The following is a 23,797-nucleotide window of genomic DNA, read 5'->3' as shown; positions in this document are numbered from 1 at the left end:
GACCACGTTTACCCACTCCGTGGCAGGAATCCTGGAAGGAGGCCAGGTGGGCATGCACCTGGCTGACAGAAAGCCCTCCTGGGAACTGAGCTCCAGCCCAGCCTGCCTTGCCCTCCCCCACGACCTCCCACCTCCAGCTCTCAGCTGGATCCTCCTCTGGCTGACCTGCTGGTTTGCTCTTTGTCTATGAACCACAACCAGGGTGTCTGGCAAGCCAGAGAAATGCACTTCTCACATCTCCAGAGTCTGGGAGGCCTGATCTTAGGACCCAAGCCCAAGAATATGTTTTCTAAGTGTCTTGAATGATATCAAACACACACACACACACACACACACACACACACACACACGCGCGCGCACACACGCACACACATGTACCTTCCCCCTCACACACATGTATGATCCACTGGAAAAATGTGTGTGTAAAAAGCCAGAGGCCCTGTATTGGCCCTGGTGTGGAAGTCTTAACAAACAGACTCTGGAATAAACAACAGAGCGTAAAGGTGAGTGCTCGGCAAGCTCATGCCATGCACAGTAATCCGTCAGCTTAGGGAGGTGGCTCAGGAGGTAGCATCTGACGTACACTCACAAGGGCCTGAGTTTGGTACCCCAGAACCCAGCTACACTGGTCTATTTACTCTCAGAGTATCTGCTGGGAAGCAGGCACAGAAAGATCCCTGGGCTTGCTGGACAGCCAGCCTAGCCATTTGGTAAGCCCCCAGGGCCAATGAGAGACTCAAAGGGAGAGGATGGATGGCAATCCTGGTGGCGACACCCAAGGTCAGCTTCTGGCTTTACACATGTGCACACATGTGGACACACACACCCCACAATACTCACATACTTACAAAGAAACTTGTGCTCTATTCAACCTTGACCTCCGGGATGGCTTCTCATGAATTAACTGTGGCATCCTACCTGCCCTTGACCATCCTGCCCATCTTGTCTCTCTGATAGTCAGACTTGAACAAGTCAGAGATCTCAACCTGACAAGATGGTTCTCCCCAGTTACCCAACCAACTCCTCAAAGAGCTGAGGGACAGGATCTAGTTGCTGCAATCCAGCCCACCGGCCACCTCAGTGGCAAGGGGACTGCGAGCTTAGTGTGAACCTCCAAGTAGGCCAGACCCAAAGAGGCAAAGGCCTCAAGCAGATAGGCTTCTGAAGGGGAGAGAGTTCATCCATGCACACAGCTGCAGGCATGCCTGAGAGGCCATGGTGTGCTCAGCGCCTGTTCTCTCCCTGGTCCAGACCTGCACACCCAGCCCCGCCCGATCTAATCCCATAGCTCTGTTCCCACCATCCACAAGTGGCAGCCACTGTTCCCAGCCCTGTGGTACCAGCTGTGCTTATTATTGGAATTAGGTAATTTAATTAAGCTTCCTGTACATTGACTGCCTGACTTACTATGGATAGAAGAGGAACATATCATTTCTATGAAAGCCAAATGGAACATTCCAGAGCCAGAACTGGGGGTGATTGTGGGGCTGAGCATAGAACGGGACATTGTAAACTGCTGGGGAATCTGTGCAGACTGCCCTGGGTGTCCATGCTCTCACGCCTCTTGTGGAAGATGCATCAAGGCTGTTCCTACCGGAAGCTCCCACCTCAGACACTGGGAACCGAAGCACTTCTGAATGCGTGTCTGAGTACAGTATCCAATGTAGGGACAGGCACGTGTGACTTCATGTCCTAAGAAACCGATAGAACTCCAGAGCTTGGAGCTGAGGAGAGAACTCTGACCTGCAGCCATGTGCAGCATAGAGGGCCACACAAGGGCACTCAGGAAATCTCTGCTGCCAACGTGAGTAACAGTGGTAATGGGGAAGGGTCCTCAGAGTTCCCTTATCTCCCGCTCCTCAGCTTCTCCCAGACACCCTCACCCTGGGCAGCACATGAAGATCATGGAGGGCGTGTATAAAAACCCAGGCGACTATCTCTAACCCACAGGGCTACTATATGCGGGCTCTAGAGCTAGGCTGTGAAGAAGCCTAAGGGATATGGTGTCTCTCAATCATTTGTCCACCTGTCCATCCTTCCTTCTTCCTTGTCTCCTCCCACATACCGCCATTACAAAGTTGGAGAACCTAGAGCAGAAGAAAACTCCAGCCTCTCTTCTTAGGACATTTCAGAACACTGATTGTCCTTGGGCTGCCTGCTTCCCACTAAGTACAGCTGGGAAAAGGTTCTGACCCCAAGGTACAAGACAAGGGTGCATGTGCATGGTGGGGGGGTTGGGGGGGGTGGATCCTGGCAAAGAGCTATCTCAGCTAACACACACGTTCCTTCAGCCCTTGAATGCAATATCTGGCATTTCTGTAGTCACTTGGCCCATGAAGCATCGTTAAACACTAGCATGCAGAGAGCTAACATGGGGTAAGAGAAGAGCCAGTCCTTGGTGTCTTTGGAATACCCACACCAGTCCAGACTACCTATCTTTAACTATTCCATCGAGTGGAGTGGCTCCAAGCATGGATTATATGTAGGTCACGCCTGAGCCGTGAGCCATTGCACATTTTTCCTTGTCTCTCTGGGGCCTCCGTTTTCTTGGCTGTGCACACTTAATGGTAGCATTTATATCTGAGGTTAGAGTAAAATCGGAAAGAGAAGACACCTGTGGCTTCAACAAATGTTAGAGTGGGAGCACGACCGTCGCGACCACAGTGGCCACGCATGCAGTTGTGAGTCCCAAGACCCAAGAGAGTAGGACTTTGCTAACAGTGCCAGCAGGTACCTGGGGTGGGAGTCACATGACCACCAGCCAGCTCCAGCTAGTGACCCTGGCTCCAGTTAAGTGACCCTATGTGGACTCACTCTGTCCAGGACTGGAAGGCAGGTGGCCTCCAAACACCTGTCATCTGCCCCTTGGGTTTGAGAATTATTCTTTCTTGAAAGATTTGAATGGTAACTGCTGGTGGTCTGTACCTTTTTACTAGACATGCTGTCCCATCCGTTAGAGTCCCAAGCAGTGGGCAAAGCAAGCAGGAGGTGACTTTCTGTAGGGCTTAGGGGACAAGGACACTAAACCAAGGCTCTGATCCTTTCCTCTTCACAGTTGTTCAACAACTGGAGGCCCCAATCACCATGCTCAGGATTTCCTAGGATCAAAGGTCAACCAGACTTCCCTCCTGCATTTCAACATACAAAAGGGTGGTACCAAACAGGCCCCTCCAAGGGTGGCAACGCTGGACACCAACTTCCCAACCACACCACTGTACAGGGGTGTCCTCAGCTAGAGCAGAGTGTACAGTGTCCCTACTATGCCCTGCCCACCGATTCCATGAGCTCCTTTCCCTCCAGGCAGGGATGAGCACATGCTTCCCAAGCTAGCTTCACGTATGAGCTCCATCCCTCACGGGTGGGACCCTGGGCATCAAGAGGATCACCAGCCAGCATTGACAGAATGCTCTCTTCAATGAAGATGTACTAGGAGTGAGTATGGGGAGGATGAGGGGTGAGGCTGTTGCTGAGATACAGTGAAGAGGAAGAAGCTGGATGTGCTGAAGATATTGATGAAGATGATGGCAACACTGGAGAGGATGTGGACAATGAGAACGTGGTAGTGGAGACAAAGATGAAGGCGATGAGCACCAAAGATGCCCATGGTGAGGATAAAGGTTTGACAAAGATGGCCATAGGTGCTGCTCTGAAGGCTGGAATCCAGCTAGTGAGGTTCAGTTCTGAGGTATAGTTGGCCCCAAGAGCACTTCAGGGGAACAGAGCATGTGTTCATTACAATCTGAGAACACCTTTCACAAGGGAAGCCACCCCTAGAACTGTCCATGTCCACTGAGAACCCAAGATAAGCTCCTGACACACCACATGTCACATGTCACATGTCAAGTCAGTAAACAGGACGTTGCACTTCAGTGTTCCTAAAAAAAAAAAAAAAAAAAAAAAAAAAAAAAAAAAAACCTGCCACCCACAGGAAGCTATCCACTTGGTGCATGTTCTGTAGAACTCAATTCTTGTCTATTCTGCCTGATGTGCCTCAATACTTCATCCCTCTCGCCACCCATGAAAGTTAAAAAATCACCTGACCATCCATGTCTGTCCATCTGTCTAGTCACATATCTGCTCATCTGTTCATTTGTCAACCTACCCATCCTTCCATCTGTCTGTCCATCACTCTAAATATATAGCCACTTAATAATTTATCTACTCATTTGTTTGTTTTTCCGACTGTCTCTCCATCTGCTCTTCCATCACACATCCATCCTCTCAACCACTTTTGCATCCAGGTACCATCGAAGTAGCCAACTCATCTTTTGATCTCATTTTCCAAGCATACCCCCATCCCGTCCATCTATGGGGCAGGGCTTAGCTAGAAGCCTGTGTTGGCCCAGGCTCTGAGGGTGAAGCACTGAGAAAGTTCTTCCCTTCAGCAGGGTCCACTTCACACATGGGGACCATGTAAGGCAGGGAATGGCTGTGTGGGAATCCTGTAAGTCTGAGAACAGGGACGGGCCAAGCCAGGTGCTGCTTGAAGACAAAGACAAAGGACCCCATAAGCACCAGGTCCAACTCTTGTCTGTCCCCAGCTGTTGACTGGCTGTAACCAGGTTCTCACATATAGCCAGGATCATGAGGAACTGAAGGCCATAATGTACTTTGCATCCTCCGTACAAACTGAAAGCACTGGCCACATAAGGCTCATGAGGGGTGATGTTCCTTGAGGCACAGAAAATATCTGCCCCCACCCCAGGGTGCATGTAGCTTCTAGCAGCTTCTCAAGCACAAGGCTCTGAAATGGACAGTGCTGCTTGAAGCTTTGGGGCCACTGTAAACTTTGAGAGCACCTTCTCCTGCCTGACCATAGTCTCTTCTTCCTACTGATGGTGCCCAGCTGTCAAATTATCTGTTGCTCATTATTGGGGAATAATGAGGTTTTATTGATTAATCCACTCATTCACTGTTTGAAAGTCCCTTGGATAATCCCCATCCTACTGCCAAATTCAAAGTCCAAAGGGATGGATGCACTCCCATTTATCAGGAAGTCATGTGCATTCCTCCAAGGAGTGCCATGCATGCTGGGGTCCATGCTGCGAACACCATGCCTTTCCTTCTCAAGTCTGAGCAATAACAAGGACCCTAAAGACCCCATTGTTACATCATCAGGTCAAGCTTGTGAGGCCCGGGCCTTTGACCCTGAAGGACTCAGTCCCTAGTCCCATGTCCACCCCTAAAGGACATCTCAGCCATGATCATGCCCTGTTTTATCCAAACAGAAGCACATGGCTCCTCACATGGCAAGCCTGAATTCTCCACTCTCTCCGGAAGTGCCCTACCCCCTAACCCCCCCCCCCCAGGACCTTGCAGGCTTCCGAGACAAAGAAACACTCATTTCCTGGTTTTTGTTGTTGTTGTTTTGTTTTGTTTTGTTTTAAGCCAAATGCATGGTTTCCAGGAGACAGACAGGTCTGTCCTGACCACCCTGGAGCTGGTGCTAGTTCTTGCAATAACTAACATGAACAGCCACCGTGCACTGTCCATCACCAAAGTAATGATGTCAGACCAGAGTGAAGATGCCAGGGTGGGAGTCAGAACACCAACCATGTGAGGAAATGAGAAATCTAACAAAATGTCAGGCTGGCCTGGAGTGCCCTGGCTCATGGCTGCGTGGCTTCATTTTACTTAGACAAAGCTCCCCTAGCCGTGCCAAATGCCAGAGCCCCCACACAGACCTAAGTTTTCCTGTCCCTTGGTAACTTTCTCCAAGCATCCTTCCTTTTCCCTACATGCTTCTTTGGCACCGGAGGTCTTCTCACCACTGTTCTCATTGGCTCTGAGTTCTTACTATGTAGCTGTGACCTCTGAACTGAGCCGCTCCCTCCCAGGGGCCACTCCTAAGTCTCTGGAAGCTTCCAAAACTTAACCATCCACCACGCCTCTCCCAAGGGTAACACAGGAGCATTAACAATTGCTGAGAATGGAGGAAGAAGGAGAGAGAGTCAAAAAGACAGGACATGCATGCGCACGTGCGCTCGCACATGCACGCACAAATGCACATGCACACGCACGTACCCACATGCACCCATACACACACGCACACTCATTCACACAGTGCACACACGCACACAGTGCACAGAGCACACATGCACGCACACATGTACACACATACAAACACACACACTTGCCAGTAGGAGGGTCTCTCAGGACCCTTTGGGTGACCTGCCATGCTTTTCAGACCTTTCTTCTTGATAATGCACATCTATGAGTACCTACCTAGAATGCCAAGTCTCTACCAGTAGCCAAAGTGAGCAGAAGCCAGCTGTAGACCCAGACTGAGGGTGTTACAGGGAGCTGGGAAAGAGTGAGGAAGAGAGATGGAGTTGGGTCATGTCAACTGGGGTGTGGAGGGACAGTCAAAAAGTCTCTCTGGGGCAGCGATGTTAGGCTGCCCCAGTAAGCTGTCACACATGGGGCCCTCTCAGCAGTGGCCCTTGGTCATGGCAGGCATGGCCTTCCATGTGCCTGGGTGGCTGTACCTTTACCCTCCCACCCACCAGTCTATCATTTGACTGTGTAACTTCCTGTTAATTAACATCTGGCTCGAGCATCATACCTGACCCTGACGCCCACTGCAGCTCTTCCTGCAGGTTCATCTTTACCCCGGGGCCTTCTGTAGGCAGCTGGTCCATCTAGTTTGTTACACACAGTGACTTACTTACTGATAGCCCAGGGAGCATAGCTACACATGCCACCACAGCACCTATCAGCTGCATGAACTTGAACTTCCTGCTGTTGCGTGCATACCATGGCAGGAATTCAAGTGCAAGGGCATTTGAAACTGTTGGGCAACACAGGCACGCTCTCCTGCACACGCAATCAGTAAAGCAACATCTGCGAGCCTCCTGAAGGATGGCAATACTGGGGTGGGGGTAGGGGCGTGGCACTCAGCCCCGGCACAGAAAGGCCCTATTGCAAGACTGTCACCTATGATTCACACCTGTTCCTCAGTGAGAGCCCAGACAGTGTTATCAGGTGTTGAAACATTTTTAAGGGCACATGTGTAAGATCCCACAACTATGCCACACTGAGAGCAGACTTGCAGACACTGGTAGACAAAACTGGTGAGCAAGGACGCCATGTTATCAATCACATTAATGCAGACTATGGATTTGAGACATGGGGCACCATGAGCCGGTTGAATGGGGGTGTGTGCCAAGCTCCTAAAGCCTCAGCTTCAGCGGCTGCTCGGTGGTTAGGAGCTGGGCACTGAGGTCACAGGTCTTACTGATCTGCTTGTGACCATGACCTCTGGCCCTTTCTTCCTCTACAGACCATGAAGGGGGCTCCCCACACAGGATCATGGTCAGAGCTGAAGGCCACTGTCACCAAGGCAGCCTGTGAAAGGACTGCTGTGGACACAGGCTCAGCTACAAAGCACCAGGAGCTCCAAGATCGCCCCCTGCCTGGCCTAGTACAGACAGTGTGTCATATCATGAACACCTGGGGGAGGCTGTCTCCAGTGTGTTCTGTCCCTAGGTCTTAATGTGCACTGAGGCGAGAGCGCGGAGGCCAGCTGTTACACCATGCCCTGCTTCTACAGAGCATAAGCACAGTTGCGGGGTTGGAGGCCACCTCCCAGGGATGTTTTATTCCCATGGGACCTTGAACTGTACAATGAGCACTGGCGGGGGGGGGGGGGGTTGTCAAATGAGAAGCTGGCAAGTGCCTGGGCTACACGATCTATACATGTGCAATACCCACGGCACTTGCACGGGTCTAACATAGGAACAGGTATGGATGGTGTCCACTGTAGTGAAACAGGGGTCCCAGAGGATCCCAGGACAATCTGACTCTTCTCTCTTCAAGTCTGGGTTCTGAGGTTCCCCCTACCACTCTCATCTACACCCATTGCCCCAGCTCAGGGCTAAGAGGGCATCAACCTCATGGGCTTGCTCGGGGACTGTGTCTCCCAACATAAGCCACTGCCAGTACAACCCGATGTTGACCTTAGTGCAAGCCAAGAACCTGGAAAGGCTCAGAAACACTGCTGGGCTAGCCCTGTGATGGGCAGAGTGGCCAAAGCCCACGAAGCACACTCAAAGTTGCTGATTCTCTAAGCAGCATTCCTTCATGTCCCCTTGGAGACGCAAGATGAATGACCGCCAACACCCCTGCCTTCCACGGCCTCTCCTGCCCCCCTGTTCTCAGAGTCAGGGATGCAGGTGTGGTCACATGTGCTAACACAAACTGTCCTGGCTCCCTGCACCACTGACCATGTAGCTCAGTGGTGAGTGCAGGAGGTCAGCCAAACCTTATTATAATCTCTGTGTTCACACAGCACTGCTCAAGCATTAAATGTAAAGATCTATCATGTATGTGCCTCGTAAACTGGGCAGGAGACTGGCTTTGCTGTTATATGATGTTTATGTTCATAGTTAATCAGGATGTACCTCCCGTGCATGCCTTTAGGGAACCTGCCACCCTGCCCCTTCCTCCAGGCCTCTTGGGGCCCATTGTAGTATTAGATCATTAGTTCTTATTTGTGTTGAATTCCTTCCGCTTTTTTCCTTTAAAAAAAAAAACATGTCTCAGTTTTGTTTTAAATATTTTCAACATTTAGCATTGCCATTCTGAACCATTTTTACATTTTATATAAACACTCCATAAAAAGGTAAAAATACAAACCTCGGTTATGTCCCAAAACAATTGCTGCAGCCTTATGTAAACTATGACAATCTTGAAGCCAACAATCCCCCCACACTGGGAGGGAAGGCACAGACATTCTATTCAGTCCACCAATACCAATGGACATCCGGGGCAGGGCTGCATTATGGGAGCCTTGGCCCTGAGGAGGCAGGCAGCACAGTGTCCAGGACACTGGCACAGTCCATAAAGAAGTGCCAGTGCTCCTATTGAAATTTTAAATACACAAATAGACTTTGGAACTGTACATAGAACTATGTTCATAACAATAAAACAAAGCAAACAGAGCATGCATGTTCCAGGAGCTTAAACACAGCGCACACTTAGCACAACACGACACATTTGTCACAGGTAGCTATGCACTTTGCTCTGAACTTCTTGGTGGACAAAGTGATGAAGGTTAACAAAATTAACTATAAAGTGTACATTATCCTTAAAATAGCAACAGGCTAAGCAGAATCATAGGTCACTTTGATAAAGCTCAGAGGACTGTCTCCCAGGGGTCTTAAGGAGGTCATATACACTGCAAAGTAGCAAGGACACTGAGGGGCGGGACCTGCGCAAGTACAGATCCTGGGGAGATAAGTGAGCTCAATGGGTAAAGCACCTGCTGCACAGGCTGAACCTGAGTTCGGGGTCTCAGAACCCACCAAGCCAGTATTCCAGCCAGTATTCCAGCACTGCGGTGGGAGGGGAGGTGGAGGCAGGAGAATCACTGAGAGCTCACAAGCCAGCTAGCTTGTGTAAACAGAAGCCAACAACAGGAGACCTGTGCCAAACAGAGCGAGCAGTACAGGTGAGGTGTCCTGAGACCTCCACGCTTGCACCGTGGCACGTGTGCTCCTCCATAGACGTGCACACTCACAAAAACACAACACACGCTCTCCTCCCTCCCTCTCTCCCCTCCCTTTCTCCTCCTCTCCTCTCCTCTCTCTCCCCTCCCCCCTCCCCACCCCCCCCCCCCCCCCCCCCAGCTCTCAGAAGATGGAAAGACAGTCTGGAGATCTGCACTCCATATGCTTCCCCTGGGAGCCAGAAATGAGAACCAGAAAACATCTGAGGAACAATTGCCTAGCAATATTCCTGCCTTGCATTTCTGAGACATCACTGGTCTGGCCTTGAAGGGATGAGCGGCTAATGCTCTAGCTCCTGAGCCTCAGAGCAGCCCTGCCCCCTGTCTCCTCCAGGCAGTCAACACCCTGTGCTTTCTCGCCCTCTGCACTCCTAGCTAGCTGCTTCCGGGGACCCTTGGGGGCGGGGGAGGCGGTGCTGAGCTCTGGCTCTTCACAGCACCAGCACTGACAGGTTATTCTTGTCACCTGTGGCCACACGGCTTGGCAGTGTGTTCATTTTCCTCGTATGAAAACTGCATCTATGCAGGGTACCCACCCCAGGGCACCTCCACAGGCCTTCAAAGGAGACCGTGAGTGCACAGAACCAATTAAGCCACTGGGCTGCAAAATGGACTCAAGCACCCACTGCCTTACGACCATGGTTGTCTGTCTCCAAGGATGATGTCCACAGGGCTGGACTTAAGGTCCCCATGGTGAACTGGGCTCACACCTACTCTAACAGGGTGAGAGAGAGAAGTGAAGCAAAGATCCACGGAAGTTTAAGTGTGACCTCTGCCTCCGCCTCTGCAGTGAATGTGCACATTCCAGATAGGTCTGGCTCTTGAGCAGCTAGAGACAGCAGAAAACAGCATGTATTTCCAAAGCCTCGTGACCACAGACCCAAGAGCTTGCATTATGCCCGGCCTCCTTTGCAGTCTCAGCACAAAGTGTGGCCACCACATCACTCAGTGAGGCAGCAATGCTCAATTTCCCACCCCACCCTTGGGAGCCTCACACACCCCTAAAATTCTGCAGAGTTCAAAGTGAACAAGCGGGAGAGGTGGCTGTCTGATGGTGCAAGTGCTCCTGATGCTGTTTTCCCGGAGACCCTGTGTTCTCTACGGCCCAGCGGTGGCAGTCTGTTCTGGATGCGTAGTACACGCTGTACAGAGAGAAGCTGGGGATTGCTTAACTGCTGTGCTAATGCGCTAAGTGCCAACCCCTGAAGGACACTATTGGGCTTTAATCAGCCTCTCACTCAGCCCCAGAACAAAGGCCTCCCCAGGGGCCCCGAACAAGAGGCTGTACTGGCCCATCACTTGGGAGGCTCCTGTCCAGAGTCTTGGCCCAGGGAAACCATCAAGCAACTCCTTTAGGGACAAGGCTGTCACCTGCTCCACAGTGGGGCTCTAAGGCCACTTGGGCTACCTAGCACCTGTGACCCTGTTTACTCAGTCACGTTTACCTACTCCTCAGAGGCCTGTTGGCGGCTTCTGTGCCTTGTGCCTGTGACATGCAGCCCATGAGGATGCCTGGCCTTGACAGTAGCAGTTCTCAGCCAGTTTCTATTCCCAGGAATGTGATCTTGTTCCTTTTATGTGACTCAGAATCTTTTTTTTTTTTAAGTGACAAGCCCCATTGCCTCCACTCCACCAAGTGGGGGAGAGCCCTGGCTACACCTGAGGTGGAGCACTGCCTTCCGTTCTGAGGCCAAGCTCATTTCTAGATGTTCTTACTAAGGAGCTTCTCTAACCTGTGTTGGGGTGGGGGGAGGGGGGACTTTGTATTCCTCCTACTGGCTCCCCATAAGTGTAGACATCTTTGCACCAAGTATGGTGTTTTGGCCGGTGCTCTGAGCACACACCACAATGAAGCCAAAACCCATAGAAGGCAGCAGCCCCAAGCAATGAGTAAGATGGCCCCCCAGAATTCCTGGCAGGAGGGACTGCTACTGTCCAGAACACTTCACAGAAGGCTGACTGGGTACTCCGAGACTGTCTGATTCCTACGCCCACTTCTCCCACGGCACCCTGACAAGATATCACATCCTTTCCCAGAGACGAGTGCACCTCTCAGTCACTGTGTAGTTGCCAGGACTACCTACAGTAGAGCAATAAACAGCTCCCAGTATGTGCCCAGTACTAGAAAGTGACAGCCAGCAGGTCCAGTGGCACACACTTGAGACTCCAGCTGGGGAGACTGAGGCAGGAGGGTCTAGAGGACAACACCAACCCATGCAATATGAGATCCCATCAGTGGTGCCTGTGTACTTAATGCTCTCAGAGGTGTGTGTAGAGGGGCACACAGGCCTTTGCGTGTTATTTGCAGGAAACACCCCCATGTGAAGCCAGGACCCTGCCCACTCACCCACATGCATTTGGAGAACAAACTCAGCCTGTGGGAAGGGACAGGCAGCACCCCATGCCTTCACCCCTGTAGAAGGGACCCCCAACCTCACTGTGGGACCCAGACCAGGCATACAGGGTATATCATGGGTGGGGGGGGGCAAGGTTCACTTCACTCAGAGAAGCCGAAGAGCACATAGAAGAAGAAAAAAAAATTAAGATTTAGAAATAGCAAAATAAAACACTATGGAAACCCCAAACACTCTTGGGAATACTGTCAATGATGTGTTGCCATGGCAACTGGAGGCTAAATTATTCAGCAGTAGAATGTGGAAGGTCCTAGGATGGCACACAGGCTGAGGGCCAATTAGACCATCCCCGCAGGGAAGACACGGAGACAACAAAAGCCACCTCTGACCTCCAGGGGAGACGCACAGCCTCCTGCTCTCTGTGTCTAATTCTGGGACTCCTTTCCATGTTCAGATGTAGTGACGAGAAACGGAGAAGCTACTGCATTGCACCGTGGAATCTAAAATTAGTTCCCGGTTCTGTGAGCAAATGGGAATCCCGGTCCTCTAGCCTTTGTGTTCCGTACCTCTTAGACATTCCCAAACCAAGTAGCTCTGCAGCTTCCAGGACCACCCTTTGCAGCAAAGATGCTTGCGGGCGAGCCGCAGCCTCACCTTCCACAGTCCCACTCCTGCAGGTGCCCTGCAGCCCTGCCCTCTGCAGGTGACCCACACCCCCACCCTCTAGGACCCACCCCAAGCAGTCTGAGAGTGTGCTACAGCCCCGCCCCTCATAGCTCCACTGTCTATAAATGCTCTGCAGCCCCTGCTCTCTGTAGTCTAAGATGGGGCAGGTCCTTTCCAGCTTGACCCTTGGCACAGTCTGTCTTCACCCAGAATGAGGCACTACCTGGTTGCTGAGTAACCTTCCCCTGGTGGAGCTCAGTGAGTGTAGGGAATCCATCTTGTGGGCCACAAGCAGACTTTGAAGCAGGAGGAGAGCCCAGCCCCGAGTGTGACTGAGTGTGCAAAGTTGCCGGTGTATTTCTTGCCCTGCAGCATATTGCATGTGGGCCACTGTGTGTACGCATTCATGCAAGCACAGCTTCTCCCAAAAGACTTGGGGGATCTAACAAAGCTGGATCTTAAAGGATTCTAAAAGGGAGACATAACCAGATGGGAATTTTGAGAGGCTGGATGTAGGCAGCCCGACCACAGCAAAGGTATGGCCTCGGCAATTTGGTCCAGACCCTCCCATCTGACACCCTTCCCTTCTTCACACCTCTCTTGACTCGGGAAAACCACTGGTTCACTGTGGGGTAGTCGGGTGATTATCTGGAGAAAGTTTTGATCATCCTGGGGAATGTGACAGGTCCGTCACATATAGAGGTCAAGAGATGCCACTGAGCCACAGGCACACAGGCAACCCCACGCAATGCCAAGGGCTCAGTGGCCTGCTGCAACCCTGCGCAGCCCCACGGGAGGAGCGTCTCAGGGGCTAGGACGAAGCCTCTGCACTGGCCTGCCCATGGTCACTTACTTGGACAGCTTCATTTCTATCTGCTGTCGGATCTCCTGTCTCTCCTCATAGGTCCTCCTGGGGAAGATGTTGCGGTCCTCCAGCTCCTGCTTGCTCGGCCGGTTCCTCAGCTTCACCGCCAGCAGCTCCTTCTTACATTTCCGTGGCAATGTTCCTGTGAGACCCACGAGGGTGAGAAACAGGTCTTAGAGCACTGGCTTCCCATAGTCTCCAGGGATGGAGTCAGGAGTTTGATCCAGGGGGGCCTGCAGCTGACACTGGAACACCCGCACGTGTACACTGCGCTGTTTCCAGTGGCTCAGTGGGCAGTGCAGGTCGCATGATGCCACATGGTGGGTCATTTAGGTCCCCCCACTGACATGCTCCACAGCAGGTATCACACATCCCAAGTGTCCATGGGATGTCCATGTCCCCACCTTGACTTTCAAAGCCATCTGCATGAATTATAGAGTGACTCTACCTATGGTGCCTGTGACTCCAGCTCCAGGGAGCACTGACTTCTCGCCCACTTTCTAACTGTATACATGTGCGTTTGGTACCTAGAACATGGCACCCCAGAGGCTCCTCTGCCTCCCCCTGTCCTCTCCATCACAGTCCTGGCACCCGTCTTACTTCTCTTGACTGACATCTGTCTCTTCCTCCAGAGTTAGGTTCAGGGACAGCCGCTCTCCCCAGAGAGACATGTGGACACCAGAGTCAATCATCGAAGAATGCCCTAGGTGAATGCATGACCCAGGCTGGCTCTGGGCATGCCTGGCTGAGTGGCATCTCAGCGTTTGTACACGTGCATGCACATCATAAATGTCACTCGAGAGATAAGAAAGAAGAGAGAAACAGGCCCCCAGACCGAGCCAGAACTCACTGTGTGGCAGAAACAAAGAACAAGCAAATACACAGAATGTGATACTTTATGGTGAATTTGGGAGCTAAAACAGAAAAGCAGAGCTCTGCTGAGGTCTGAATTTCTAATGGGAAGTTGTTCATCACGCGCCTTAGAGAGAAAGAAAAGGTTTCTGCAAGTGGCTCAGGCACAGAGTCCAGCCTCAATCTGCTTTACTGGATGTGCAAGTGATGGCGTCCTAGGTTTGTGAACTCACAGTCGGAAGAAGCGCCCCCCCACACCCCCCACGCACACGCATGCATGCACACACATACACACAGTTTCAGCGTGTGTTTCTGAAAGCTGTGGTGACTTACTGAACTTACGACATTTCAAGGATCTAGGGAGGAATCCCTTGTGAATGCCAGGTGCTGGCCCTGGCAAGGGAAAGATGGCCATGCTCTGGGCAATGTATGACTCTGTGCTCAACCGCAAGAGTCCATGGCCTGTGTGGCATCCTCACGGTGAGGGGAGTCTTGAAGTCACTGTGAATGCCTCAGAGTCATCATTACAAACTTGGTCGGATTTGCTCTTAACTGAAAGATCCTCTCACTGGTGCCTCTGGTCAGGAATGGAGATTTTCCCCTGCATGAGACCTTTGTGAATTAATTCTCATCTATGCACTCCCAGTCTCCAGGTCCCCCACAGGAGACACAGTAGGGCCACAGCTAGAACTTCCGTCTTCACCAGGGTCTAGCCTGGAGGCTGCAGAGTCAACTGCTTAGCGCTTAAGCAGCAGCAGCAGCAGCAGCAACAACAACAACAAAAGGAAGATTCCAGAGAAAAAGTCAACAATGAAGACTTCTCATGGATTTGAACAAGCATCCTGCTTGACAGGATCCCTCCTGAGGAACATATACCTGGCGAACAGGCTGTCTACTAGAGAGCAGGAAGTGAAGGCTGAAAACAAGACACGACTTCCTGTCTCTTCAGCTCCAAGAACTCAGGACCACACTTAACCTCTTCTTAGTCTCTGATCTTTGATCTAGAAACTGAACTTTTAGGGACCCCCATCCCCCCAAGAAGTCAAACCAGAGAGGACAGACAGAACATCTCTGTAGCCTGTGTTGTTGACAGGACTCTCTCACACACACTCTAGCGGTTTGTTTCCTCTGAGCTAGCCTCTAACCTCGATGGTGCCTCAGGAGTGACAGGACAATACAGAAAAGCACAGGAGGCAAAGGCGAGATAAGGTTAACCATCTGACCTGAGGGACAGACTACAGGAATGACTGACTGACAGTCTTAGTTCCCATTCAGTGTTCTAGCTGCTGAGGGGCAGGGCCGACCTCCACAATGTTAACACTGTTATCCAACTCTGAATAAAGCACAGCCTACAGGTTCGGTGCCTGCCTCCACTTCCTTCCCTTCATGGTGACAGGCAGAGCAGACTCTGATATCTGGGCTGGAGAAGAACACAAAGGTGACTTCTCTCAGCCTCACTTGTAGAAGTACGAAATTAAATGCACCCCAGCACCCAGTGAGGGAGGTAGGCTGTGGCTGGTCACCTTTAAATTGAGGTATATCTTCCTTTCTGTGCTCCTTTATATCTATTCAACAGAGCAGAGCATGTGTACTGGATAGTTTTGTGTCAACTTGACACAAGCTAGAGTTATCAGAGAGGAGGGAGCTTCGACTGAGAAAATACCTCCTTAACATCAGACTGGAGGCAAGCCTTTAGGGTATTTTCTTAATTAATGATTGGCAGGGGAGGGCCCAGCCCCTTGTGGGTGGTGGTGCTGGGTTCTACAGGAAAGCAGGCTGAGCAAGCCATAAGGAACAAACCAGTAAGCAGCACCCATCAGTGGCCTCTGCATCAACTCCTGCCTCCAGGTTCCTGTCCTGACTTTGTCCTAGGAAGAACAGTGCTGTGGAAATACAAAGCCAAATAAACCCTTTTCTCCCCAAGTGCTTTTTGGTCACGGTGTTTCATTGCAGCAATGGAAACCTGAATTAAGACAACAGGTTGCTGAGACATAAAACATCCATGACGTCACCAAGGAAAAAGAGAAACACATTATAATGGAGATAAATGTGCATGGGCCCAATTTTGTAAATATTGGTAGCTTCATTATAGAGTGAGGGTGAAAGGTCAAGAATTACATCACTCACTCATTCTGCTTTCTGTTCTGGGGACTATATTGACATAAACCCAGTTTGGTGGTGTAAGCAGATAAAAGCCTGAGACAGGTGTGTCTGAGTGGGGTTGATAAAGGTACTGGGGAGATTTTCTCTTCCATAAAACAAGAAAGCCTGGTTTCATTCACAAACTCCCATAACTGGCTTTTATAGAACTCTGGGAATTAACCTAAAGATTCAGCAATGTAGAAGCATCTGTTCAAGAAACAGGCAGAAAGTCTGAGTGCTGAGAAGGACCACTGGATGCTGGCTCTTTCCTTGGACTTAGCCAGCGGCTGACCACAGCACGGGGCTGCACCTGGCCATCCACACTCCATGCATGCTGTGAGGCTCAGCACACTCTCCATGTCCCCAGCCTCATCAGCCTCCATGGTCTACCTCAGAGGAGGGATCAGGGGTTATGAACAACCTCTACCTCCACCATCCTGACGTCACAGGGGTCAGATACCCTCAGCTGCTACCTCTCTGTCCTCCCAGGCCACTGACCCAGCCTGTGTCCTCCCAACTCTGACATGCCTGCCCCTCTGTGCACAAGCCTGTTCATGCCAGTGTGCTCAGAGCACACTGTCTCTGTCTGCTCAACTCATATGACATATGGCACTGTCGAGAAGGAACAGAAAAGGGAAGGGGGACCATGAGACGCCAACATCTACTTCTGCCAAATGTGTATGGACTAGATTCTCCTTTCACCCCCAAACAAAGAAAAGTAGAACTCAAAGTATAAGAATGATTTTCAGACGCTGAAAATAAGCAACAATGGAGGGGAAGCTAGAGAGGGTGAGCAGTGAGTGAGGCACTCCGTACCTTCCTCTGCCTCCAGCTGCTAAGCAGTAACTGCTGAGGACTCATCACTTCCACAGCCAGACATGACTTCATCCTAACACTCAAGCCTAAGAAATCAGCTTGGAGCCCTGTGCCTGCCCCTGTGCCTGTGTGGCACAAAGGTGAGCTGCTGGCACCCTGCCAGAGCACAGGAAAAACGAGTGACAGGACAAAAGGGAAACCCAGGGCTGCCCTAGCACGCACACCCCTCACCCTGGCACCCATGAGTCATCCTGTACCTTTCTGTCATGCATCTGCCTCCTCACTCCTGGTACCTAAGGGTGACAACAAAGAGGAAAGAAGATGGAACAGGAGCAGCTTCAGTGGCCTCAAGTGCAGCAGGTGTGCTGCACTGTGCATCCTTCCCGCAGAGCTTTCTGGGTGCTCTGTTGTTTGAAGAGCCTGACATACACTGACTCCATGGGGAGCAATGCATCGAGGGAGCTCAGCAGCAGCAGGGGCTCTGCTTGCTTGCTCTGCTACTTGTGAACTCAGAGGGTGTCTGCAGGGTCTGGCTGCATAGACCATGACAGAGGAACCCTGCAGGGAAGGCAATGCCTCTACATCCAAAACGTTAAGTGAGAACACAAGTGGAGTTCAAGTCCGGAGTGAGCTGCATGGTGAATTCAGGGCCAGCCTGGGCTACATATAACACTGCCAAGAAGGAATAGAAAAGGGGAGTAAGACCATGAGACACCAACATTTACTTCTACCCAGTGTCTGCAGAGTGGGTTTCTCTTTTAGCTCCAAAGAAAGGGAGAACTCAAAGTGTAAGGATGGCTTTCTGATGCTGAGATTAAGCAGCAATGGAAGGAAGCTGGAGACATGTTGAATAAAAGCATTGAATGAGGAACTCCCTGGAGCCCAGCAGATGCCGTGGGCCGGATGCTGGGCAGTGGCTTACGGGGGCCCAGGAAGAGCCTTGGAAACTGAGTTGAGAAGAAGAAACTGAGTAGAGACACCCAAGGGGCCCACAGCTGGAGTTTGTGGGACAAACAGCTGGAAAAACTGAGCAAGAATTGCAAGATGTACAGAGTCTGTTATGCCTTGAGCTGGGCTCTGCCTATGAAAGAGGGCCAGGGAGACACTGCCTGGTGCCTGAGAACACTGGGAGAGCCAGGGCTGTGTCCCATGCCCATCAGCAGTCAGGCCAGAACATGCTGTGATTGTCCAGACCCTGGGAAGGCCACACAGGTGGTCCAGGTCTTTGCAACAGTTATCAGCCAGATTGAACTTAGTTCCACTACTTCTGTCTAAGAAATCGTAAAAACCAGACCAGGATGAGTGAGACCGTTTCCAAGTAACGGAGCTGCTTCCCAGAATAAAACTCAACAGATATTTATAGGCCTGGAAGAGCACCCAACAACCAAGAAATAGATTCACGATGTGTGTCAGGCAACCAAAACTCCTCACGCCTACAGAGAAGCGGGAAGGGCTTGGCCAAGCTCCAGCAGCACAAAGGAAGCCATGTTGAGCCTGTTACCACCATCTCTGACAGTGAGAACACCTTAGCCGCCCTGAGAGACAGACAGTCGTGCTGTGGCATTAGAGAAGGGAACCACAGGCACCCAGAAGCGACATACTGAGATGACTCTACTGGAAGGCAACTCAGGCAATTTGGACTTAACACGTGCCAAAAATATCTCTCAGGATGAAGGGAAACGCTGTTTTAGGAATTAGAAAGTAACAAGAGTAAATGACTCTAAGAGCGTGCAAAAGGAATCCTTTAGGCTTAGGGGGTAGGGACAGGACCGAGTTCAGACAGAAACCTGAAAGCTGAACAAGGAAAGAGGATACGTACGTGGTGATGTCTGCGATGCACAGATGTGTTATTGAATTCTCTTCAAAGAAATTTTGCATTACTTTTTAATTATGTGTGTTTGTATTGGGGGAGAGCCTATATACGTGTGAGCACAGGTCTCTTTGAAGGCCAGAAGAGGACATTGGATCCCCTGGAGCTATAGTTACAGGTGGCTGTGAGCTTCCAACATGGTTACTGGGAACAGAACTCAGGGTCGCTGAAGGAGCGGTATACACTCTGAGCTGCTGAGCCATTCCTCCAGGCCGAGACAACTGACAGCATTAGAGGGCAGAAAAGAGAAAAGGACACAGCTACACCATAAGGTGATTGTCCCAAAGTGAAGGCAGCACAGTCAGGCTCTGAGGTGTGGCTCGGTGGGCAGACTGCCGCCCAGCAACCCAGTAGCCCTCGGCTCAGCCCTCAGCATGTGTAAGAGTTGGGCACAGTGGCAACGCCTGGTATGCCAGCACTAGAGAAGAGGGAGATTCGGGAGTTCAAGGTCACTCTCAGCTATTATAGTTAATTTAGGGTCAGCCTGGACTATATGAGTCCCTATCTCAAAAACAAACAAGGCTGGGAATATGGCTCAGCATTATGAACACTGGGTGCCCTTGCAGAGGATCTGGGTTTGGCTCCCAGCACCCACATGGTGGCTCACAACCCTCTGTAACTTCAGTTCCAGGGCATCTGATGACCTCTTTGATCCCCTTGGCCCGTTCATATATGTGATGCATGTGCATAGACTCAGGCACACACACACACAATATATGTATAAACACACGCAGTAATTTTAAACGTGAAAGATAATCATCTCATGTAAATATTCTGAACACTCTAAATAAAGAAATGAGTGTGATTGAAAAGCAGGACAAAAGTCCACACATGCTGCCACAAAATGCCCGATAAGAAAGAGGAGGGGAGGGAGCCCCGCCCTCATCCCAGTCAGAGAGAGATGAAGGCCCTTAGCGGACAGGGAGAACTTCAGAGCCAACACGCTTCTCAGAGAGATCACACGGCGGTCATACAGAGTCTACATATGATGGACTTTCTTCGGAGCCTCAGAACACAAAAATGAAAACCCAAGAAAATGTGCAGGGCCCAGCTGCAGCCAGTGATCTCAGAGCTCTCTCCTACATCGCTCACAGAAGCAGTAAACAGAAACTCAGGCAGCAGGGCAGACTTGAGCACACCTGCCAACACCACCAGGCTGACATGGAATTCCCACACAAAGCACGGTCGGAGGTCATGTACAGGAGCCTCCACGTACACGAGCCCTCTGCACTGGACCATGAGATAAGTCGATGCATTTCAAAGACCTCAATTCATATGAAACAGACTTGAGTGGAACAAAATTGGCAATCAATAACAAAAATATCTCTTCAAAAATAACCAGACTAAATTATAAAAAAATTATATATATATGTATGTATGTGTATATATATATATATATATATATATATATATATATATATATATATATATATATATATATAAAACTTCTGAGAAACCCAAAGTTCCAAGAAGAACTCACAACAGAAATGCAAAGGATGTTGAAGCAAATGGAACATATCAAAATGATGCTAAGGGGATGCTTACAGCATTGAGTGCCCTTATTAAAAAAGAAGAAATAGCTCAAACAATCGGCCTCGGAGTCTATCTCAGCAGCCTAGGAAAAGAACAAAGTGAGCCGTGGGGATGGACACAAAGCAACACTAATGTTCAGAGCGGAAACTAACTAAAAATAAAGCCACTAAAGCAAAAGCTTTTTACCAATGAGAAGATTGGGAAAACTGTAGCCACAGATGACCCGAAAAGAGGAAAGAGGAGAAGCGGAGAGAGTTGCCATGACCAGGAACAGAAGAGGTAACACACGCCATCTGAGTCCTTAGATCTTAGAAAGATATGAGGGGACATTTCCAGTGACTTATGCTAATAAACCGGCAATGTAGATGGCATAAACTGGTGGTGCTAGCTAGTTTTTATGTCAACTTCTCAGGATCATCTGGGAAGAAGAGATATTGAGAAAATGCCTCCCTTTAGGACTGGCCTGTAGGCAAGTCTATAGAGCATTTTCTTGATGGGTGACTGATGGGGAAGGCCCAGCTCACTGTGGGCGGTGCCACCTCTGGGCTGGTGGTCCTGGGTTCTATAAGCAAGCAGGCTGAGCAAGCCATGAGGAACAAGCCAGGAAGCAGCGTTCGGCCCTGGCCTCTGCTTTCCCAGGTGATGGCCTCTAGTCTGTAAGCTATTACAAACCCTTTCCTCCCCCATGTTGCTTTAGGTCATGGTGTTTTGATCACAGCAATGGGGAAAAGCAGCTAAGGACATCATTTCTGGAGCAATGCAGATTTCCAAAACTCTCTTGAGTGCCCATAACCAGCTCATTATCTGCTAAATAATGATAACCGGCTTGGAGGAGTGCATGCGCCCTGACGGTGTTCCGTGCATCAAGGCTGTGTCAGCCTGCTGGTGTTGGCTGTACCTATTAAACAAAAGTAGCTCATAGTTGACTCTGTATACCATGTTCTCCTGTCTTCCTTGACCCCTCTTGGCTCCCACAAGTCTTCCTCTGCCTCTTCCTCAGGGTTTCCCTGAGCTCCCCGGGGAGGGACCTGGCAAAGATCTCTAATTCGAGGTCTCTCTCTTCACCCAGTGTTCGGCTGTGGGTCTGCTCCCATCAGCAGCCAGAGGAAGCCTCTCTAATGACTGCTGGCCTAGGCACTATCTATGTGTATGGTAGAATATCATTGAGAATCATTTTATTGATTTGTTTTCCCCTATCCCGGGTCTCTGGGCTACCTAGCCTCTGCTTCCTGGTCACCCAGGCAGTATCAGGGCATGGGCTGCCTCTCCTGGTGTGGACCTCAAATTAGGCCAGTCATTGGTTGGCCACCCCCAACAAGTTCTGCCCAAGCAAGGTTCATAGGGGCTCACAGAGAGTGAAGTGGAAATCACAGAGCCTGCAAGGGACTGCACTATATCCTCTGCATGTATGCTATTATTATGTTATTAATCTGACACAAACCGGAACCCCTAGCTGTGAAGGAATGGACGGACTGGCTGAGCAGAGTTGTTAGCTTGGGGTACTTGTGTGACTCCTAATAGAGGGAGTGGAGTGAGACAGGGGGTATGTCTGACTCTTCTGCCTGTCCTCCCACTGGGTTACCTCACCCACCTTTATCAGGGTTTGTGTCTAGTCTCACTATATCTGGTTTGCAGTGTTCAGTGGACGTCCCTGAGAGGCTTACTGTTTTCTGAAAGGAAACAGAGAAGTAGATCTTGAGGGGCAGGGGGCTGAGAGTGTTAGCTCACAGCAGATCTGCTAGTCTGCTGGCTGGCTGATCTGATCGGCTTCTAGGTTGCTTAGCAACCTCTGACATCATTGCCTGCCCGCCACCAGGTGTGTGTCAGACTATAAAAGGGCAAACCTTCCATCCATTTCACTCTTACTCTCGCACTTCTCTCCTGTGCTTTTTCTAAGAGCATCTCTCTGTCTGTCTCTGTCTGTCTGTCTCTCCTCTCCTCTCTCTCTGTCCTTCTCTGTGTCTCTCTCTCCCCCTGTCTCTGTCTCTCCCCACCCCCTCTCTCTCTCTTTCTATCTCTCCCCCCTCTCTCACTTTGGTCTCTCTGTCCCTCTCCTCGTCCCTCTCTCTGTCTCTCTCCCTCTCTCTCTCCCCTCATGGCCCACTCAAGCCCTAACTTCTCTCCCCTTCTTTCCCATGCTTCTATTATAAGTCTCTCCATATCACATCAGTTGGGCACCATCTCATTTGTAATGATAACAGGGAGGAATGGATGGAGTGGGAACTGTGGTCAGGGTCTAATATGTAAGAGAAAAATACAATTAAAAAGTAACTTTTAGTTTAAGACTTGCTTACATGTTCATATATACACATGCAGTTATATAAAATAGAGATTTTTAACAAAACATTTCAGGTTAAAAAAAATACTGATACTATTCAAATTACTTCAGAAAATTGAAGAAAAGAACATTGCTTCACAATTCATTCAGTGAAACCAGAATTTCCTTCAAAGGGAAGACCGTAAAACTAAAGACCAACATCCCATAAGAACACTGATATAAAATTTAAAACAAAAAAATGTACCTGGCTCTGGGAAGCAGTGGATAGTACACTGAATTCCTAAAACAGAACCTTAGTATATCTAACAGGGCTTCTACACATGTGTACACACAGACATACATGCATCTGAACACATGTGTGTGCTTACACATACGTGACTACTCATACCAAATTTCAAAAGAGACTATCACTGTTTGGATTCACAACTTACTTAGCTACAATAACTAATGTGTGTGGTGTTGGCAACTAGAGAAGCAACAGGTCAGAGCAACAGGAAGGAAAGTCCGGGAGTTGACATGGCGTCAACTACTTGTTAATACATATGCAAGATTATTCCAATGAAGACCTGCCTTCTCAACAAGTGGCACTGATCAAATGGATAATCATTTTAAAAATGAACTTTGATCCATCTTTCATGCCACACATTATAACTAACGATACACCACAGACCTAAAACAGACTTTCGGGAGGAAACAGTTGTGACCTTGGGGTTGACAGAATTCTTCCACACAAACCAAAGCCCTACACGTGAAGGAGCTAACAGACTGGGTCCATCAGACTTGGTGGTCGCTGCTCCTGCAAAGCAGGGGTGTGCGAGCGAGGCCAAGCCAGAAGAGAACGTGTGTGAAGTGGCATTTCTTGAAGGACCACCTCAGAAGCAGGCAGCACATGTCTCGTTACTTAGGGAAACAA

General features: G+C 50.1%; 1 protein-coding gene across 3 annotated transcripts in view; it reads right to left on the bottom strand.

Moving 5' to 3' along the window:
* Phactr3 (phosphatase and actin regulator 3) overlaps positions 1–23,797 on the bottom strand; it is a 212,673-nt gene that overhangs the window by 16,519 nt on the left and 172,357 nt on the right. For all 3 annotated transcript variants that reach the window (XM_051143926.1, XM_051143925.1, XM_051143927.1), the window contains exon 8: positions 13,382–13,535. In XM_051143926.1, coding sequence (XP_050999883.1) covers positions 13,382–13,535 — 154 coding nt within the window. The remainder of the gene's footprint in view (positions 1–13,381; positions 13,536–23,797) is intronic.

This window comes from Acomys russatus, chromosome 4, assembly GCF_903995435.1.
Source record: "Acomys russatus chromosome 4, mAcoRus1.1, whole genome shotgun sequence".
NCBI lineage: Eukaryota > Metazoa > Chordata > Mammalia > Rodentia > Muridae > Acomys > Acomys russatus.
This window is presented reverse-complemented; position numbering and strand designations above follow the sequence as displayed.